The 19,177-nt window shown below is 33.6% G+C and overlaps 1 protein-coding gene across 4 annotated transcripts in view; it reads left to right on the top strand.

The window, feature by feature from the left end:
• ODAD2 (outer dynein arm docking complex subunit 2) overlaps window positions 1-19,177 on the top strand; it is a 202,334-nt gene that overhangs the window by 17,560 nt on the left and 165,597 nt on the right. For 2 of the 4 annotated variants that reach the window (XM_074193049.1, XM_074193050.1), the window contains 3 exons: window positions 8,532-8,713; window positions 12,666-12,782; window positions 15,416-15,563. In XM_074193049.1, coding sequence (XP_074049150.1) covers window positions 8,532-8,713; window positions 12,666-12,782; window positions 15,416-15,563 — 447 coding nt within the window. Of the gene's footprint in view, window positions 1-438; window positions 858-8,531; window positions 8,714-12,665; window positions 12,783-15,415; window positions 15,564-19,177 lie in introns of those variants that run through there. The other 2 variants (XM_074193052.1, XM_074193051.1) reach the window with 2 other exon arrangements.

The following is a 19,177-nucleotide window of genomic DNA, read 5'->3' as shown; positions in this document are numbered from 1 at the left end:
TTTTGACACTATTGTCCTCTTCTAAGTTTATGCCTTGATCCTCCTTATCACCATAGATCTTTTTTGTTCATTTTTCTGCCTTTTATGACTTGATTTTTTTATGTGAGAATTGGGATCTGATCCTGTACTGTCCCAAGTTTTTTTTGTGCTGGGACTCTGGGTCTTATTGCTGGCTTTCACTGGACTAAAGGGCTTAACCACCTGCTTTCTCTGGAGGGTAGATTTTCCTTCTGTCTTATGCTGAAGAGTGGGGGGGGGGTCCCTCCTGTTAACCCCATAGGGGTAGAGTTTAACTACTGGCCGGTTCCAGGGTCTGGGGCCTTGTTGGTGGGTTGCTATGGAAACAGGGTCTCTCTGCAGGTAGGCCCCAGAGGGAGGGTCTCGCTATTGGCCAGTCTCAGGGTGGGCTTTACTCCTGGTCAGCAGTGGGGTCAAGGCTTGGGTTCGCTGGGTGGGGCCTTGCTGTGCTGCACAGACTGCTCACTTTCCCAGGGGTCTGCTGGCTTGTAGGAGGGGAAAGGCCTTGCTGGTGGATCACCTCGGCTTAGAGCATTGCTGCAGGCCTCTCCAGTGAGACTGGCAGTGGCTGCTGCTGCTTAGACCTTGTTCCCTTTTACCCAGTGAGACAGATCTTCCCTGCCTGGCTGGTAAGCTGCTTCTCCTGCTCCTAGATCAATTCTGAGGCAGTTTTCTGGTTGTTTGGAGGCGAATTTGGGAGACTTCAGAATGTTTCTTCCTCACTCTGCCATCTTGGCACTGGAGGTCTAATTATCTCCATTTTTTATAAAGGACACTGAAGCTGAGAGAATTATTGCCTTGCCCCATGGTCACACAGCAAGAGAATGTCTGATTTGAAAGTAAGTTTTCTTAATTGGTGCTTCAACTAATATAACTTCTAGATGCACCACTAGAAAAAAAAATCTTTGGCTCCATGCCTGCTCTTTGTTAATTAGTTAATTAATAACATATTTATGTTTTAATTTAAAACCAAATCTGCATGTGAAAATCTGTGTTTTCCTCTCTGATGAAGCAGTTTATATCCCTTTAGCTAAAGTGAGCCTCACAGCCTTAGACTATAAGGAGCTAACTTGACAGACATCAGAATTGTGGGCATTATCTTTGAGGAGGAAAGAGTTAAATCTTAAGCAGAATGTATGTCTTACTATTCCATAGTGTTTCAGTGGCAGTAAATTGGACAGCCCTGCATTATGAATCCCTAAGAAAATACAAAATAGTGTTATGTTACAGGATTTTTCAATCATCAAGTTGGAAGAAACTTTTTAGTTAATTTAAACCAACTTCCTACTTCAAATAGGAATTCTCATTACAACATTTCTGATTTTTTTTTGGAGGGATAAACCTAATTCAGCCTTGTTTGAACCCTTTCAATTATAAAAAGTTCACTGCCTCTAAGTTATTTTTTTTTATATATCCAGCACATAGGCAGAGGTGTGCTGGTAAATATTTTAACAACCATCTCTCCCAGGGAAAAAAAAAGTACTCATAAATATTTAATCCAGCAGCAACAAAACAATAAATCAAGACAATTTGTAGTGTTTGTCAATTTCCAATGTGAAAATGTTCCTACTGAAAATTTAACAATTGACTCTTGGTTCAGTGGGTTCAATCTGGATTCGGCATTCCCCTGGTTAAGAGGAAAGTGTCATTGACATAAAAATTTATCAAAAAATCCAGCTTCATTGCCCAGGCAGGGACTTTCTCATCTTGGTGTATTATATCAATTTAGATTATACATTTTAGCTTTCTCTTGCTTGCTGAGATTTTCCTAGCTGTGCTTTCAGCATGTGGCACTACTAATAGGCTTGTACCATGAAAAAGACACTTTTAATGGGCTATGTCAGTAGTTGCTTCCCTTGAGTAGACTTAGCTGTAATAATGAACCATGGTGTCCAATTCCCTTTTGAAGCTCTGTTTCCTTTCATGAATAAGAAACGAACACTCTGGTTTTTCTAGCTTTTCATTATCTTTGGCTGCTTCTGAGAAAAGATGGATGTCATATGGCTAGTAGCATTACTAGGAGTCATCCCATTGGATGGTTTTATTTATTTTTCTGATTACATGTAAAGATAAGTTTTCAACATTCATTTCTTGTGTAAGATTTTGAGTTCCATTTTTCTCCCTCCCTCCTTTTCCTCCTCTCTATTCTTTCCCTCCCCTTCCCCCAGTCCCTTGATAGCAAGTAAATGATATGTTATACAAGTTTGTTAAATATATTTCCATATGAATACTATTGTGAAAGAAGTATCAGAACAAAAGGAAAAAATCATAAAACAAATTTTAAAAAATGAAAATATTATATTTTGAGTTACATTCAGATTCCATAGTTCCTTCTCTGCATGTGGATGGTATTTTTCATTACAAGTCTTTTAGAATTGTCTTTGATCATTGTACTACTGAAAACTAAGTGTCATTGTTGTTCATTACATAATGTTGCTGTTAATGTATACAGTGTTCTGGTTTGCTTTACTCAGTATCAGTTCATGTAACTGTTTCCAGGTTGTTTTTTTTACTAGGGTGACTATGATTGCTTATAGAACAATAATATTTTATCACATTCATATACTAAAATTTGTTCAGCCATTCCCCAGTTGATGGGCATTCCCTCTGTTTCTAGTTCTTTGACACTATAAATATTTTGTCCTTTTTATGATCTCTTTGCAATACAAACTTAGTATTCATTGAGTGCTTCTATTAAAGCCTCTGGATAATCTGGATGTTAAACATTTTGGGGGATACAATTGAATTCTTAGTGAGGAAACTGCCTACCAATGCAGATTCATTCATTAAACATTTATTGTTTATTATGTGTTAGGCTTCATGCTAAGCTCTGGGGATACAAAAAGAGGCAAAATATAGTTCTTGCCTTCAAGGGGATTATCTGTAAATTTTCTGGTGTTAGAAGATTGCCTGAAACATTGAGAGGGTATACCATGTCCAGGTTCTCGTAGAGTCAGTAGGGTAAAACTTGAACTCAGGAGGGACAGAACCAGGATGGCAGAGAAAAGACAAAGTGGGGCTCTCTCAATTTCCCCTCCATACAACTTTAAATAATTCCTCAAAATAAATTTTCAAGTAAGAGAACCCACAAAAGGATGGGGTGAAATAATTTTCTAGTCAACTCAAAGGTCTATCCCACCAGGATATGAGTGGTGTGCAGGATGCACCAGCAAACCAGCTCCAGGCCTTTGGAGCAAATGAATCAACTGTGGCAGGGGCTGCTTCTGGAGTTCTCAGCCCATGAATGAGAAGGAGGTTGGGCAGCTTGTCAGAAGAAGATGGCAGGGGTCCTTTCACTGCCACCAGGTACAGGACTCAGATACATTGCCCATACTCGGTCTAGATTGCAGTTTTGGGTCACAGTGGACAGAGGAACATTAGAATACTAGAACTTGTGGCCCCAGGGGAGTAGTGACCCTGATTACCATTTCCAGGGCAGAAAAAAGAGCTTGTGATCACTCACTGACCAGAGCAAAGATCAGGAGAGTAGCAAACACACCTTCTTAGATCATGCCATCTTGGAAGAACTGAAAACCCACATACAGACTCCCCTAGCTATACAAACTAGCTATACAAAACTAGAACTAACTATACAAAAATGCTGAAGCTTGGGTCAATGTCCCCTTAAGCCCATGAGCAGTGTGCAACTTTAATATAAATATATATATATATATATGTATATATATACATATATATATATTTAAAAGAAAGAGGCCAGAAAAATAAACATAAATTTTTTTAAAAGGTCCTTAACATAGAAAGATACTAGAATGACAAATTCAGAAGACAGCAAAGTAAAAGCCTACATTCAAAGCTTCAAATAAAAATGTGAATTGATGTCAGATCCAGAAAGAATTACTATCAAAAAATATTATTAAAAAATCAATTGAGAAAGGTAGAGAAAAAAATTAGGAAAGAAATGAGAAAAAATCAACAACTTGGCAAAGATAAACAAAAATACTGAAGAAAATAAGACCTTAAAAATTGGAATAGAACAAACAGTAAAAGAGACAAAAAAATTCAATTAAGAGAACACTTTCAACAGAATTGACCACATGGAGAAAAGATATACAGAAAATCATTGAAGAAAAGAGCTTTTTTTTTACTTTATTATATTTTTTATTTTTGTACAAATGATATTTTTTATACATTACTAAAATATTCTTAAGAGTAAACATAATAGTCCCTCCCCCCCAAAAAATATAGACCCTCATGAGCAATAAAGTAAAGGAAAGAGGAAAAAATTAAAATAATAATAATAATGATATGGGTAGCTAGGTGGCACAGTGGATGGAGCACTGGCCCTGGAGTCAGGAACCCCCGAACTCAAATCTGGCCCCAGACATCCAACAATCACCCAGCTGTGTGACCCTGGGCAAGCTACCCCAAAAGCATCTGCTCCACCCCCCCCGAAATAATAACAACAATAATAATAATAATAGTGCTTCAGTCTGTGTTCCAATACCACCAGCTCTGTCATGGATGGATCACATTCTTTAGGATAAGTCCATCACAAAACCTACTTCCATATTTTTCCACTGTTGCCATTGCTGATGCACAATTCCCTCCATTCGTACTTCCCCACTACTATACACTATATTTTCTCTCTCTCCTTTCACTCTGTCCCTCTTCTTAAATATGCTTTCAGTTAGCTGAGTGGCACAACAGACTGATCACCAGCCCTGGGGCCAAGAGGTCCTGAGCCCACATACCACCCCTAAGGCCCAGCAACCACCCAGCCCTGTGGTCTTGGACAGACCATCCAATCTCAGCTCCTTGCAAGAAGTAAAAAAAGAAAATGTGTTGTATCTGACCACTCTTCCCCCATGGTCCACCATCTCCTCCATCACTCACATTCCCCCTACCTCTTCCCCCTGTCTCCCTTCTCCTTACTCTAGATGTCTGTACCCCATTGAGTATATATGCTGTTTCCTCTCCTAGCCACCTCTGATGAGAGCAAAGGTTCCCTCATTCCCTTGCCTTCCCGCCTTCCATATCATTGCAGTAGCGCATTGTAATAAAAAAAAATCTCAATATGAAATATCTTAGCCTATTTCACCTCTCCTTTCTCTTACTCCCATTATATTTCCCTTTTAGCCATTGATTCCATTTTTACAATATATCTTCAAATTCAGCTCTCTCCTGAGCTTCATCTGTAAAAGCTCCTTCTACCTGCTCTATTAAATGAGAAGTTTCTTATGATTATTTTCAGTATCATTTTTCTATGTAGGCATACATGCAGTTCATCATCATTAAGTCCCTCATATTTTACCCCTCTCCTCCACTCTATGCTTCACCTAAGTCCTGTATTTGAAGATCAAAATTTCTGTTCAGCTCTGGCCATTTTAACAGGAACATTTGAAATTCCCCAGGTTCATTGAAAGTCCATCTTTTTCCCCTAGAAGAGGATGTTCAGTTTTGCTGGGTAGATGATTCTCAGTTGCATTCTGAGCTCTTTTGCCTTCTGGAATATTATATTCCAAGCCCTACGAACCTTTAATGTAGTTAAGCTAAGTCCTGTGTGATCCTAACTGCAGCTCCACGATATTTGAATTGTGTCCTGGCTGCTTGTAATATTTTCTTGGGAGTTCTGGAACTTGGCTATAATATTCCTGGGGGTTGTTTTTTTTTGGATCTCTTTCCAGGGGAGATTGGTGGATTCTTTCAATTTCTATATTGCCCCCTGCTTCTAGGATATCAGGGCAATTTTCCTGTAGGAATTCTTTAAAAATGATGTCAAGGCTCTTTTCCTAATCATGACTTTTAGGTATCCCAATAATTTTTAAATTCTCTTTCCTGAATCTATTTTTCTAGATCAGTTGTTTTTTCAATGAGATGTTTCACATTTTCTTCTAACTTTTTCATTCTTTTGGTTTTGAAGTATTGTGTCTTGACTTCTCATAAAGTCAGCAGTTTCCTTTAGCTCCATTCTACTTCTGAAGGATTTGTTTTCCTCAGAGAGCTTTTATTATCTCTTTTTCCATCTGTCCAATTCTGCTTTTTATAGAGAACTGAGTCTTAGTTTATAAGAATTCCAATTATTCCTCCAGGCAGTTTTCAGACAAAGCAACTTAAAAACTATCTATAGTCATGAAAAAAATGCTTTAAATCTCCATTGATTAGAGAAATGCAAATTAAAACAACTTGGAAGTACCTCTTCAAACCTATCAGATTGGCTAATATGACAGAAAAGAACAATAAACTATTGGAGGGGATGTGGGAAAATTGAAACACATACACTGTTGGTGAAGTTGTGAACTGATTCAACCATTCTGGAGAGCAATTTGAGCTATTATAAGACTATATAACTGTGACCCAGCAATACCACAAGTAGATCTGTATCTGAGATTTTAAAAAAAGGAAAAAGACCTATACATGGAAAAAAGATTTTATAGCACCTCTTTTTGTGGTGGCAAAGATTTAGAAATTGTAAAAGGATGCTCATTGATTTGCATGAACTGATGCTGAGTGAAATGAGCAGAACCAGAAAAACATTGTATACCATAATAGCAGCATATGGGCGATGATCAACCTTGATAGACTTGCTCATTCCATCAATGCAACAATCAGGGACAATTTGGGACTGTCTGCAATGGAGAATACCATCTGTATCCAGAGATATAACTGTGGAGTTTGAACAAAGACAAAGGACTATTTAATTTAGAAAAAAGCCTGATATCTTATTGTCTGATCTTGCTGTCTCTTATACTTTATGCTTCTTCCTTAAGGATATGATTTCTCTCTCATCACATTCAATTTGGATCAGTGTATATCATGGAAGGAATGTAAAAACTGAAAAATTGCCTTCTGTGGGGGGTGGGGGGAAGGGAAGTAAGATTAGGGGAAAAATTGCAAAACTCAAAAGAAATAAAATCTATAAGTACAAAAAAAAAGAAAGGATGCCCATCAACAGGAGAATGGCTGAACAAATTGCAGTCTATGATTATGATGGAAGGATGCTCTCAGTCTAACCTAGAAAGACTTAGGAAGTGATACTAAGTGAAAAGAACAGAATCAGGGGAACATGGTAGACAGTATCAATCATGTTGTATGATGATCATCTATGAATAAATTAGTTATACTCAGCAATACAATGATCTAAGACTGTTTTGAAGAACTTAAGATGAAAAATGCTTCCATCTCCAGAGAAAGAACTGAATGGAGATTGAAGCATACTTTTTTAAACTTTCTTTTTCCTAGGGTTTTTTTGGTCTCTTTTCTTTCACAACATGACTAATATGTATATATGTTTTGCATAACTGCATATGTATAACATCCAATTACTAGCCTTCTCAGTGAGAGGAGATGGGAGGAAGAGTTTAAAATTCAAAATTTAAAAAAAAACAAATGTTAAAAATATTTTTACAGGTAATTGAGGAAAAAAATAAAATAAAAAATAAAGAAAATATGACTTAGAGAAAAAACTTCCAAACAGTATATGGTTTTATTTTTTTTAATTACTTATTATCAGTTACCTGTTACCATTTGGGTGAAAATTTGCAGTAATTTTCACTCACTCCAAACTTTCTCACAAAAGGAATTTTTCTCCTCTATCCCCATGAATATTTGGTACATACTAAGTAAGTAAAATTTTATACACCTCACATAGGGATTATATACAAAATCTTCTATCTTTTTCTATTAGATGCTATTGTGAGTGTTGCATAAAGGTTGCAAGTAATCAGTTGATATAAATAAGATCATTTTAAAACTGTTCTTAATGTCAAAATGTAACTTCTTAAACCAGTATATTTCTAATTATACAAATTATGGGAATAAAATTAACTGTAAATTCAGTAAGACATTTAACTTCAATAAAAGCTATGATGTAATCATTAATACTTCTATAACAATATTATCAATTTTTATATACTAGAATAGGGTCTAAAACCTATTTATAACTTCTCATTAGGATTTCTTAATTTCTTATTTTTTTTACTAGTGTCCTTTTTTCTTTTTTCTGTTCTTTTTAAAAAAATTATTAAATATTTCTTTTTTCTTCCACTAACCTCACTCCCCCACCAAAAAAATTTTAAAATTCCTTTATAACAAATATCCTTAGACAAGTGAAACATTCATACATTGACCATATCTAAAAATGTTTTTCATTCTCTTTATTTAGTCTGTTTCTCTGTCTGGAGGTGAGGAGCATTTGTCATCACTGATTCTATAATGTCAGGGTTGATCATTGCAGTGATCAGAGTTCTTAAGTCTTTCAAAATTGTTCTTTTTGCAATGCTTTCATTACAGCATAAGTTATTATCACTTTACTCTTTATCAGTTTGTTCAAATCTTTCCAGTTTTCTCTGACACCATCTCATCATTTCTTATAGCATAATAGTATTCCATACATTGATATACCATAATTTGTTCAGTTATTACCCAGTCTATGGACATTGTTTTAACCTGTGTTTTTCTTTCAGATAAAAACAATTCAGCTTTATAGATATTTCTGATGTATTAATTTAATATCATGATTTAATTAAACACATTTTTATTACTTTTTAAAACAGCAACATTCAGTTTTGGAGGAGAAAACAAAGAAAAAAAAGAAAACTAAAAATGTATCAGAAAAAGAAGAAAAACCCAAACATTCAAAACAGTCTTTGGCTTCATCACCACTATCTGCAAGAAAACCTATGGCTAGGAAATTAGAACCCAGTTTAAAATGGACATCCTCTGTGCTCCCACAAGAGTATGTAGCACTTAGCTTTTTTTTTCCTTTTTGGTTGGATGGGACAACATATACCCTTTTCAGTTTATATTCTAAAATCATTACACACTAGCTTAATTCTCATTAATTGGTCCATTTATTAGCTCTAGAATTTATGCTAAACATTCCCACCTTCCCCATAGTATAAAAGTGGTATCTATTTTTCCTTGAATGATTTAAGCTGAAAAATCTGTTATTTGTCAAAATTTGACATTTGTTATATGTTTAGAACAGTAGGAAGCACTCTGGAAAGGACAAAGAGAAAAACACAAAATAGGCTGTTCTCATTCAGTGGGGGTGGGATAGGGAGTGAGGCTAAATCCAACATATATAAAATGGATCCAACATTCACAAAGAAACCACTTGTAAATCAAAGGAACTTCTGTGACTAAGTGCTGATGGGAAAGAATGTGTGCAGGATTGGATGCAGGTGAAGTTCATTTGGGAAAGTTTCATAGAGGAGGTGATTCATTAGAAGGGTTTTGAAGGGATGGTCAGAGGGATAGGGGAAAAGATTTCCAAATTTAGAGAGTAATATGTGTATTAGCTTAGAGAAGAGAGCAAACAAAACATGTTCCAGAGATAGACAGGTTAGTCTATATCTAAAGTGTTGTTTATATAAAGAAAATAATTTGGGGGAGAGGGAACAATCAGTGGACATTTTGCATCATATTCTAAGAGTTGAAATTTAAGGTGGGAAATAATTGAAATGTAGTGACAAGCATTGAAGGATGGTTTCAAACTTGTTTTTAGATGGTTCCTAAAAACTCTGTGGTAGAGATTTAAGGGAGATTACTACAGAACTAGAGCCATATTGGTATGTTAGACATTTCTATCCCACAGAGTAAACTTCAGTTTATCTTATAGTTTACTCAAAATATTAGTTGAGATGGAAAACCTACTGCTGCTACTACTACTACTACTACTACTACTACTATTGTTTTGACTACTGCTAATACTGCTACTGCTACTATATATAACTACAATTACTACTACAACTACCATCACTACCACTACCAACAGTACCACTACAACTACCACCATCATCACTGCCACTGCTACCACTACTACTACTGCTGCTGCTGTTGTTGCTTAAGAAGTATTCTTCCTTTTCCTTTTTGATGGGATGCTTATTAAATTTCTCAAAGATTCATTAAATTGATCAGAAATTTCCCTTTTTATACCCCCATCCCATCTCAGTCTATTTCCCTTACATTCAGTTTACAAAATTCTTCGTGAAGGTTTTCTTTAAATAGTAATTTACTTCAATCTGAGTTATTTAAGCTAATTCAATTACGTGTATTCAAAATACACATCTTTACTGACACCTGTAGGCACTATGCCCTGGCAGATTAAATACCTAAGGATATAGTTGACTAATGTATACTAATGAACTAAAACTTGATGTTTTTTATGATATTCTTGAATACAACAGAGGCACATATAACCACTATGGTCCTGAAAATTGTTATTAAAACCGTCACCAAGTATACAGGTTCTAGCATTTTTAAAAAAACTCCAATGTTTTTAGAGAGGAACTTGGAGGGCAGAGACTAGAAAGGATTGGTACCTCTTTTTTAGTGCAAAAGAAAAAGTATTGATTATATCAATATCTGAAAAAAGTATGTAATCTTATGTAATGAATGCAAATTCCTCAAATTAGCAATTGAGATCCCTAGAACAGTTATAGAAAACCAGAAGTACCTTCAGACCTTGAAACTTTAATAATAAAGACTTTGTCTCCTTTTAAAGAAAATAGACCTCAACCCATACCTTCTAACCACTTTTTGTATAAAATTAATATTTTTAATGTACAGATGTGGTTATCTTACCCCTATTAAAATTATTCAACTGGTTCTTTAAAAACTTCCAGAATCTCTAAGTAGAATCTGATCCACCCCTTCTACTCTTATACTACTCTCCTGTGAGTTTTGTTTCCTTATTGCCTATTCTAATTCTTTCAATTTCTTTTTCTTCTTATTGCTAAAGCTAATATTTCTAATACAATATTGAATAATAATGTTGATAACATGCATCCTTGTTCCACCCCTGATCTTATTGAGAATGCTTCTAGCCTATCCCCACTACATATGTTTGCTGATGGTTCTAGGTAGATACTGTTTATCATTTTAAGGAAAACTACATTTATTCCTCTGCTCTCTGGTGTTTTTAATAGGAATGGGTGCTATATTTTGTCAAAAGTCTTTTTCAGCATCTATTGAAATAATCATATGATTTGTTATTTTGTTATTGATATGGTCAGTTATGCTGATAGTTTCCTTAATATTGAACCAACCCTTGCATTCGTGGTATAAATCTTACCTGTCATAGTGTATTACCTGGTTATAACTTGCTATGATTGCTTTGCTAATATTTTATTAAATTTTTTGCATCAGTATTCATTAGAGAAATTGTTCTATAATTTTCTTTCTCTGTTTTGACTCTTCCTGGTTGAGGTATCAGCACCATATTGGTGTCATAGTGTATAGAAGACACTTAAGAAATATTTATTGCTTTGAATGTAATGTTCTAGACCTTTTACTTCCCTCTTATTCTTTCTTTCTTATATAATACTTTAGACTGCCAAACATTGATTGGTCTTGTAAATAGCATCTAGTGCTTTAAAATATTATTGTTTTATATTGTTAAAAATATTGTTTAATTTATATTAATAAGAAATAACATCTACTATTTTAAAGCCATTTTACTAATCAATACATTAATCATAAGCATTGTTTTTATTTTATTTTTCCAATTACATATAAAATTAATTTTTCAGCATTGATGTTTTTTGGTAAGATTTTGAGTTCTTTATTTTTCTCCCTCCATTCACTCCCCCCTCCTCATAACAAGTAATCTGAAATAGATTTTATATATGTACAATCATTTTAACATATTTTTATATTAGTCAAGTTATGAAAGAAGAATTAGAACAAAAGGGAAAGACACCATGAGAAAGAAAAAACATAAAGCAAATTTTTAAAAAGCGAAAATAGTACTTTGGTCTGCATTCAGACTCCACATTTTTTTTTTTTTTAGATTTTTCAAGGCAATGGGGTTAAGTGGCTTGCCCAAGGCCACATGGCTAGGTAATTATTAAGTGTCTGAGGCTGGATTTGAACTCAGGTACTCCTGACTCCAAGGCCAGTGCTCTATCCACTGCACCACGTAGCTGCCCCCAGACTCCACATTTTTCTCTGGATGTGAATGGCTTTTATCATCATGTCTTTTAGAATTATCTTTGCTCATTGAAATGCTGAAAGGAGAATGTTGGTGTTAATTTTTATAATGTTCACCTGGTTCTGCTCATTCTGCATTAGTTCATGTAAGTCTTTTCAGGTTTTTCTGAATCCATCTGCTCATGATTTCTTAAAGAACAATAGTGTTTCCTCACAATCACATACCCACAACTTATGCAACCGTGTTCCCAATTGAAAGGCATCCCCTTTCCAATTCTTTGTCACCACAAAAAGGGCCACTATAAATATTTTTGTACATGTGATTCTTTTGCCCTTTTATTATGATCTCTTTGGGATATAGATCTAGTAATGGAATTGCTGGATCAAAGGATATTCAGTTTTATAACTGTTTGAGCATAGTTACAAATTGCTTTCCAGAATAGTTGGATCAGTTTACAACTCCACCAATATTGCATTAGTGTCCCAGTTTTTCCGCATCCCTTCCAACATTTATCATTTTCCTTTATTTGTCATATTAGCCAGTCAGTCCATAAGTATAATTAAGTTCATATTTATGCTAGATAATGTTCTAGGCTTTTGGGATAATGTCTAAACATTTGACTAGTTTTGTTATCGTTAAATAGGAGTTATACTAAAAAAGTCAGATATATTTGGGTAAAATGAGAATAATTTGCCATGAAAATTTATTATATGTCAATTTGCATGAAATAATATAATAAAATTAATAATTTTAGAAAAAAAGAGTCAACAAAAGAGAGCCAAGATGAAAAATCTGTTCCATCAGTTACAGAAAAGCAAAGATCATTAACTCCTTCGACCTCAGCAGCAAAAACACCATCTCCTTCAAGACGGTATACTTCTTTTCTCTTATACAGTTTTTTCTTCACTCCTACAAAAAATAAGACCTTAATTGTTTTAATGCACTATTTCAGAGTTTATTATAATTCAGACAAAGGTTAAGCCAAAATTTGTCTTTGTGGTAACTCTACAAATATACTCTCTGTAATCTCGATGCTTTTCAGTTGATTACCATGATTTTTCTTCATATGGAGGTAGGGGAAATAGGAGAAATCTAAAATTCAAAAGACTTTCAGTGTTGGAAACTTTGTCAAAGTCTTTAGGTTCACCATTTAATTAATACAGTGAGGTTCCAGTTATTGGGAATAATGAATATCATGAGGTGTTTTTATTATTTGAATATGAACTGTATATTTCCTTTGAGCAAGAACCCGTGACCTTATTTTACATACTTATAACTTTAAATAGTGTGAATTTGAATACACGACCATTTCATGGGAATAATCATTGGATTAATCAGGACCTAACTGTATGCTTTATTTTGGAAATGTGAATCTAGTTTTTTTTGAAACTTTTAACAAAAACTTGAATATGTATAAATTTATATCCTAGTAGTGATGTTAACTCTCTAAATGAATTTTAAATCTTTAAAGTTCCTAAAATCCGAGTTAATTTATGACTTGTTCAATGTCTTTTTCCAAGAATGTTATTTAAATTTACTGTTTCTTTTGGAATTTAGGTATTTGATTGTTTTGTAAATATTCATCCATTTCATTTATTTTTACTGACATTATTTGAGAAAAATATTTCTAATAGCTTATTTACTCTTTATAAGTTCTATTTCTTTTTTTTTTCCTATTGGAAGTTTAGCTTTTTTCTATTTTCTTTGGTCAGATTAACTAATGTTATCATTTTATTTAAAGAAAATATCTGTTGTTTCTATAATTTGTTCTTTGACTCACCAGTTCATTGTGAAGTTTTCATAACCACTTTGTATATGTTCAGTTTTTGTTATGATACTATATATAGTTCAGGCATTCTATTTCTTTTCAATAATCACCAGAGATTTAACATCTACTTTTTTCCTAAAATATTTTTCTTAGTCTTTTTTTTAACATTTTAATTTAAAGTTTTGAGTTCCACAATCTATCCCTTTCTCTTCTCCCTGCACCCCAGATGGTGAGCTATCAGATGTAGGTTAAACATGTGCAATTATGTAAAAAATTTGAGTCTTTTATTATATTAAGTACATTGAGCTCCCCAGGTATTAAAAGTTTAAGATCTATTTCTTGTAATTCAATTAAATTTTCCTTCAAGTACTTAGGTCCTATGCCATTTGGTACATACATAAACATAGTATTTCAATGTATATGTAGCTTCCTTCATTATTTAACTGTCAGTTTTTATTATTGCCTTTTCTGCAATCGTTATTGCTGCCTCTGCCTTTTTAAATTTGCTTGAAGCATACCTAATAAGCTCTGATTCAGATACTTTAATTCTTTGTGAATCTTTACACTTCAAGTATATTTCTAATAAGTAACATATTATTGATTCTGCTTTTTACTCCATTCTGCCACTCTCTTCTGTTTTATGGAAGAGTTCATTCCATTCAAATTCATCCCTAAGGTTGTTAATTTTGTATTTCTGTCCCTCATATTTTCTTATTTTTTTCCTTTTATTTCTGGCCCCCATTTATAAAGAAGATGATATTGAGAAAGAAAAGTAATCTAATTAATCCTAATAATCTATAATTGTAGTGTTTTATTCAGTCTACTCTCATCTCTTCTCTCCATCCCAAGCCCCATCTCTGGTATTTACAACTTTCTGTGTTTTAAATTAACTTTTATGATTAATTTTTCAAAGTTGATTTTTTTTTTGGCTTGTGACTATTTCTTCCCTGACCCCATACTACTTCTTATTTATATTGTTCCCTCAATTTCCCCATCCATTTTACACGTGTGTGAGCATGTATGTCTGTGTATGTGTAATCTTCAGTTTATCTTGTTCATATAAGAATATGGCCATGAAATGCTTGTCCCCCATCCTTTTCTCAAAATTTATATATTCTTCTTCTTCTTGTATACTCAATTTTTATACAATAGTAAGTTCTTTCTCTCTTTTCACATTTCTTCTTTAGGGCCTTCCTTTTTCTCTGTACCTTGTAACGACATAGCAGCGCTATCACTCTTTTAACTTTATCTGGATAGTTATTGTTTAGACATCGTTTCTAATGTATGATTGTTGATAGCCCTTTGGCCCTAGTCACTGCTAGACCCATAATCCACTGGACTTCTTACATCTTCTCCTGTTTCAATTTAATTAACTCAGTGATGATGAGGATGGTTCAAATACTGATTTTTTTTTCATTTTTGTTTTTATTAAAGAGACATTATTATGCTAAGGTCATGGTTTAATGTCACACCCATTTCCTAAAGTTCTTTTCATTTATTTTGCTCTGGTCAGTTGAACAGAAGTCTGATTATAAGCCATGGATATGACTATGTTCACTCATATATCAAAGTTTATATCTAAGAGTATCATGACCCTAAAAATGGGAGTTTAAAGTAGTGTTCTGCTACAATTCCCGTAACTGCTAGTGTCTTATTTTTGTAACTTATTTTTGTTGGTGTCTTAAAACTTATGTGCATCTGCATCTTTTGGTTTATCTGTTTTGTTTCATTCTTAGTAAGAGTTCTCTGAAAATAGAGGACCTGATTAGTGAAAGTTCTTCAGAGAGTGAGGAAGATGAAGAACAGCCTGAGCATCGTCAGGAAGGACAAACAGATTTGCCCTCTGAATATTGGCAAATTCAGAAACTAGTCAAATATCTAAAGGTAAGAAGAAAAATTCTTTGATGGCAATGATAAAGTCAGTGGGAAAAATCACATGATTCTTGACATTTTCTGTTTCTAGGATGTTTCTTTGGAATATGTGGGTTCATTATATCTCTGAAATTTGTATGGTTTTTAATAAAATAGTTCATTAATACATAGAAATAGCTTTTAACCTTGAAGAGAGTGGAGTCTTTCTCTATAAATATGGTGCTGGTGACGACATCCAATCTCAGCTGTGTGTCAGTAAGATGAGACTCACTGATTCCATTTTTTCAATTCTTTGGATCTTAAATTGACGATAAAAAGAAAGTCATGGATATTGACTAGGATTTCCTTCTTGTTGTAGGAAGAAGTTATGCATAACTTATGTAAAGTTTTATATACAAATATACACACACACTACTCTATATATAAATCTTATATTATACAACACAATACTGTACAATATAATACTAAACTATATTATATTACAACTAGAATTGTTTATTTAAATTCTTAGAACTTTATTGCATTATTTAAACCTAACCGTGGTTTATAAAACTGTATAGGTTGTGCACAAATCTTAGTGTAGTTTTCAGCTTTAATAACTTCAGAAAGATAAATGCTACAAACATATAAAAAGCAACAATTGAAATAGTAAATATTTAAATTTTTGAAATTTGATGACTCATTAAAATTCAGCTTAAGCATTATTGTGCTATGCATTGCTTTAGACAATTAGACAATTAGACAATTAGACAATAAAAACTTTCATCATCTGTAATTCAGTAACTAAAAGAATTGGCATCTATAATTTTAGCCTTAAGATCATCCAAAGCATAAGGCTTTGTTGTTAATTCAACTTTTTTGACATGACTCCACAAGAAAAAGTCTAATAGAGGTAGATTAGATGACTGAGCTGTTTAGTCAAGAAGAATTTCCCTTAATGATTCACTGCTCTGAAAAAGTTATCATCCAGAAACTATCACATGCAATATGTATTCACAGGGAGCCCTTTCCTATTAAAATTAAACTTTTATTTTTCAAAATTCACCAAACTAAAGTCTATAAGAAACATAAACAATTTAACTTTCAATGTATTCTTTGTAAGTTTGTAGCATTTACACTTCTAAAATTATTAAAATTAAAAAATACTCTTTAAGATTTTCAGGACACCAATATATAATTAATAGAGGCAGTCGATAAATGGTAGATCTCTCTTCTCCCACTCATTAATTCTCTCATCAGCTGGTTTCTCTCACAGTCAATATCCCCAGAAGAAATATTTATATCTTTGGTCCAAAGACATTCTCTTTTAACATTTACTTTTCTCATTTTCTAAGTATTATCCTGGTTGATAGATACTGATGATAATAGACAGGCTGGTTTTGAATATCTGCCTAAGTATGCAGAGCTTCTTTACTGGCACATTGACTACTCCATGTTGGTCCATGAAATAAGAAGGGGTATTAAAGGGAAGACAGGGATAAAGTCAGAGTGTACAAAGAATCACACTACTATTAATGGCATTTAAAATTTTTTAATTTAATTATTGTTAGTTTAAAAATGAGATCTTTGGCCAGTGACAAGTGAATTTGTGTGCCACTGGAGGAACTGAATCATATCATTGTTGAATTTTTTTACTTCAAATTAAACTAGAAACTTCAAATTAAATAAATAAATGAGACCAGTTTAGATAGGAAACAAAGAAGTTGTTGATCCATCTAAACTAAGAGTTGGCTCACAGATTTAATAAAGGAGTTGATGGATTTGGTTTCTTTGTGTGCCTAAAGGTAGCAAGAAACATAATTTTATGTTTATACTTAGTCATCTTGCCCTTCATTGCACATCATAGGTACAAGCAAAAATAAGGCCATGAAGCTAATTACATATCAACAACCATTTCAACAGATAAAATAGACATTTTTGTTTAGTTTTTTTAATAAAACAATGGGGGTAATTATTAAGTGTCGGAACTTAAATTTTTTCCTGACATTCACTGTAAAACGTTCAGGGGTCCTACCATTTCTGTTCAGGAAATCTTGTAGTTTATTGTTATTTAACAGTATTAAGTGAATTTTTGTATATTTCCTGTTAACTTTATTTGTGAATAATGATTGTGGCATGTTTGGGGGGGGGTTTATTAATAGTTCATGATACTGGTCACTTTAATTATTTTTGGGTTTTTGTTTTTTTAATTTTCTGGAAGAAACTGATTCATGTATACTGGTGAATATTGGACCACTACTGCTTTTCGGCATTTGTAACTGGTTTTATGTAAAATCCTGTAGATCTAACAAACTGCTGTTATTTCTAACTGACAAACATGTATTAATATGGTACTTTTGGAAGTCATCTTTTAGAAATGAGAAAACAGGTCCAGGAAAGTTAGTTCTGTGGTCACATCTAATACAGAATCTTACAGGTAGAAGTGACTTTCCTAAGGTTATACAAGAATAGGTACCAGAGCAGATATTCAAGTCTTCATCCTAACTGCTCACATTTCCTTTTTCCTTTCTCTAGTTGTATGTGCATACATACATTTGTAATCCTTGTGTCACAGGTTCTTGTAAGGATGCAAATTAGTGCGGTACTCTCTGGAGAATTTCTCACTTTTAAGTCCCACTGTTCCATCCCTGGTTTACTTCCCTTTCCTCCCACTGGTGGCTTTAATCACTGGCTACTCCTCAGCATGCTTCCTATTCCTCTTGCAAGCACAGAATTCACAAAACTCAAATAATTATCAAAATTATTGATAGTTCATGTACAACTCATGGGAAATGCCAACATTTGCCCCTGTTTTCTCCTTTGCATAGCTTCACTTACAGCTATCACAAACAGCTTATCAAATTTGTATTGAATATGTTCCTATAAATATTTCGTTGTGCCTGAGACCTTTCACCTATCTTTGACTGCCTTTGGGCATTTGTCAGGGTAAGGTCTTTGGATTCAAGTATATGAAGAGTCCAGTTATTTTTCCTGTGTGGCATTCAGTTATAATAATAAGCTTATTTGAAGCCTCAGAGGAAATATAAACAATTTCTCATCATGTTGTTCCCACTTCAGGTTTAAGGAGTTCATTTTTCACAAAGAATTACATTTCAGTCATAACCATTCTAAGCCCATCATATCTATCTTATATACAGATGATTATCATGACTTGTTTCTCCTAGTGAGCTGACTTACTTAAAAGTCCTTTCATCTGAGTGTTTTCAACTGTAGTCCTCTATGACGGCCATTTTCTATCATTGAAAAAAGTGTTAAGTTTTTGGGACTGATTTTACAATGTAGTATTGCATCTTTTAGACTTATAGAAGTTCTGTTAGAGCTACTTTGTTCTTTATTTGTTCTTGTTTTCATTAGAAATACATGGTGAAATTCTGATGTATTGGTCTGGTGAATTTCTTTTGTGATTTAAAGTTTTTTTGCCCCTTTATCTGTAGTTGTTGTAAAATGTGCATTGGTGATTTCAATTTTGGATTTCTATTTGGAAAAACCCTGTGAACTCTCCCTCTTATTTTAAAGTGATTTTCTCAATAATTCTTCAAAGTAATATAGAACTGAGGTTTTTTAAAATTTCAGCATTCTCTGGGATATCTATTTTCTGAGATTTGATTTTATCTGTTTTTCAGTTA

The sequence above is a fragment of the Macrotis lagotis genome, chromosome 7, assembly GCF_037893015.1.
Source record: "Macrotis lagotis isolate mMagLag1 chromosome 7, bilby.v1.9.chrom.fasta, whole genome shotgun sequence".
In the NCBI taxonomy this organism is placed as follows: Eukaryota; Metazoa; Chordata; class Mammalia; order Peramelemorphia; family Peramelidae; genus Macrotis; species Macrotis lagotis.
This window is presented reverse-complemented; position numbering and strand designations above follow the sequence as displayed.